The 2,098-nt window shown below is 41.3% G+C and overlaps 1 protein-coding gene across 1 annotated transcript; it reads left to right on the plus strand.

Moving 5' to 3' along the window:
* The first annotated feature begins 13 nt into the window (after window positions 1–13).
* Window positions 14–1,437, plus strand: AK6 (adenylate kinase 6). Its single transcript, XM_010147423.1, has 5 exons — window positions 14–161; window positions 371–487; window positions 827–885; window positions 973–1,118; window positions 1,248–1,437. Exons 1-5 carry the CDS (start codon window positions 14–16, stop codon window positions 1,435–1,437), a joined length of 660 nt encoding a protein of 219 aa, XP_010145725.1.
* The last annotated feature ends 661 nt before the right edge of the window (window positions 1,438–2,098 follow it).

Raw genomic sequence — 2,098 nt, forward strand, 5'->3', positions numbered from 1 at the left:
GCCACAGCCCGCGATGATTTGGGGTGTAAGGGCCCTGCGGAGCCGGTGCCGGGCGGCTCTGCCTGAAAACTTTGGGCCTTTTCATATTAGTTTAGGGCTTTTAAAGGAAGCGAGGTTTACTTTTCCATCATCCCGGTTAGAACCTTTAACGCTGCTGGACAGTGAGAGTTTTCTCTGTAGGATTTGGGTTGGGTTTTGGGTTGGGTTTTTTTTCCCAATCTCTATACATCGTTCACGTTTGTTTTTCTAATCAGGCATCTTTTTGCTTCCTTTTTCTTAAACGATCTTGCCGATATGGACTGAAAAAAGCTTTCTTTTCTGACTCCTTAGAAGGTTACTTGAGGAGGACTTGCATACTGTTCTTTTACAGTTTTGTGTGGGGTTCTGTCTTCAGGTACTCCGGGCGTTGGGAAAACCACACTGGGAAAAGAACTTGCGTCAAGAGCTGGGATGACCTATATTAATGTGGGTGACATGGCAAAAGAAGGTAGGCCACGGTAACGAAGCAGTCCATCAAAGTACTTCAGAGATTTTTGCTTGGTGTAACCAGGTGCTTGTAGTGCATGTATTGTATATGAAATGAAAAGGCAATGAATTGGCTTTAACAGAAATGTTTTTGGTGACATGCTTTTAAAAAGTGTATGTGTAACAGTGGCACTTTCTTTTAGTAATAAACAACAAGCTTACCCATATATAGATTTGTAAATAACATGTTCCGTGCTCTGAACACTGTCTTTCATTTGCGTCCTCCTGAAATAAGCATAATAGGAACAATTTTAATAACCACTGTTACTTCACAAACTTGCACAAATTATTTTTGCTGCAGGAGAACTGTATGAAGGTTTTGATGAGGAATATGATTGTCCAATTTTGGATGAAGACAGGGTAAGCCCAACATCAAAACCTACCATTTTTGTATATTTACTTTCTGTAATTTCAGATAAACTTGCCTGTCTTTGTTTCTTTTGTTAGGTAGTCGATGAACTGGAAGATAAAATGAGTGAGGGTGGAGTTATTGTTGACTATCACGGCTGTGATTTTTTCCCTGAACGTTGGTTTCATATAGTATTTGTACTTCGTACGGAAAATTCATTTCTGTATGACAGACTTGAAAGCAGGTATGTCAGTGGAGTAAATAGGTGTGACTTCATTGGAAGTGTGAATTACAGGGTGTGAATTACTGATTCTGCACAGATTGCAGTTCTCTGCATATCTGAGGTTCTCTTGGTATTCTTCTTGTTTTGTAGAGGCTACAAAGGGAAAAAGCTGCAAGACAACATCCACTGTGAAATTTTTCAGACGCTTTATGAGGAAGCTATGTTGTCATACAGAGAGGAAATTGTTCACCAGTTACCCAGCAACACTCCAGAGGACCTAGAGAGAAACTTGGATCAGATTATGCAGTGGATTGAGCAGTGGACGAAGGACAACAATTGACATTTGCTGGAAAAGTAACGGCTGGATCGCTTTTGGGGGAAGGGGGCTTAATAAATGATTAATAATTATTGTATGATAAATTACAATTAATTCTACAGTAATTTGATAGGGTTGGGGACTAGAACAAGGGTCAGAATAGCCAGGCTTTGGGGCAGCCCATGCAGCATTCTGGTGTCACCAAATACGGGATAATACACTCTCCAGTGCTCAGTTTAGTATTAGAAAGCAGGCATCACGTTATCTGGCGCCAGGTGCAGGAGGGATCTCACCTCCTGTCATGCGCAGCAAACAGGGTTCTTTGTTCTGTATTTATACACAAAACTTCCAGGGTTAGTAATTTTCCAAGCCCACACCCTTAAAATGATTGGTTAGTGATTTACATACAATTATAATACTGCGGACACATTATTTCCGCTATGATGGATGCTCAGGGGAAGGGTCTTTTTGACCCATGGGCGTGCGTTTTAGTATTACAATGAGGGCAGTTCAGCTAAGGGTACATGGTTCTTGATTTTTTTTGCCAAGTTGGCAGTGTCCAGAGAACATCTTCAAAACATCTTGATTGTTTCTTCAAGGCCTAGTTGTTCCAGGATGTCCTTGGTCGATGAATGCTGACTGCGTAGTCATCAGGTTACGTGTGCAAGTCGGTGGCATCTTGCAC

This window comes from Eurypyga helias, unplaced genomic scaffold, assembly GCF_000690775.1.
Source record: "Eurypyga helias isolate BGI_N326 unplaced genomic scaffold, ASM69077v1 scaffold42432, whole genome shotgun sequence".
Lineage (NCBI taxonomy): Eukaryota > Metazoa > Chordata > Aves > Eurypygiformes > Eurypygidae > Eurypyga > Eurypyga helias.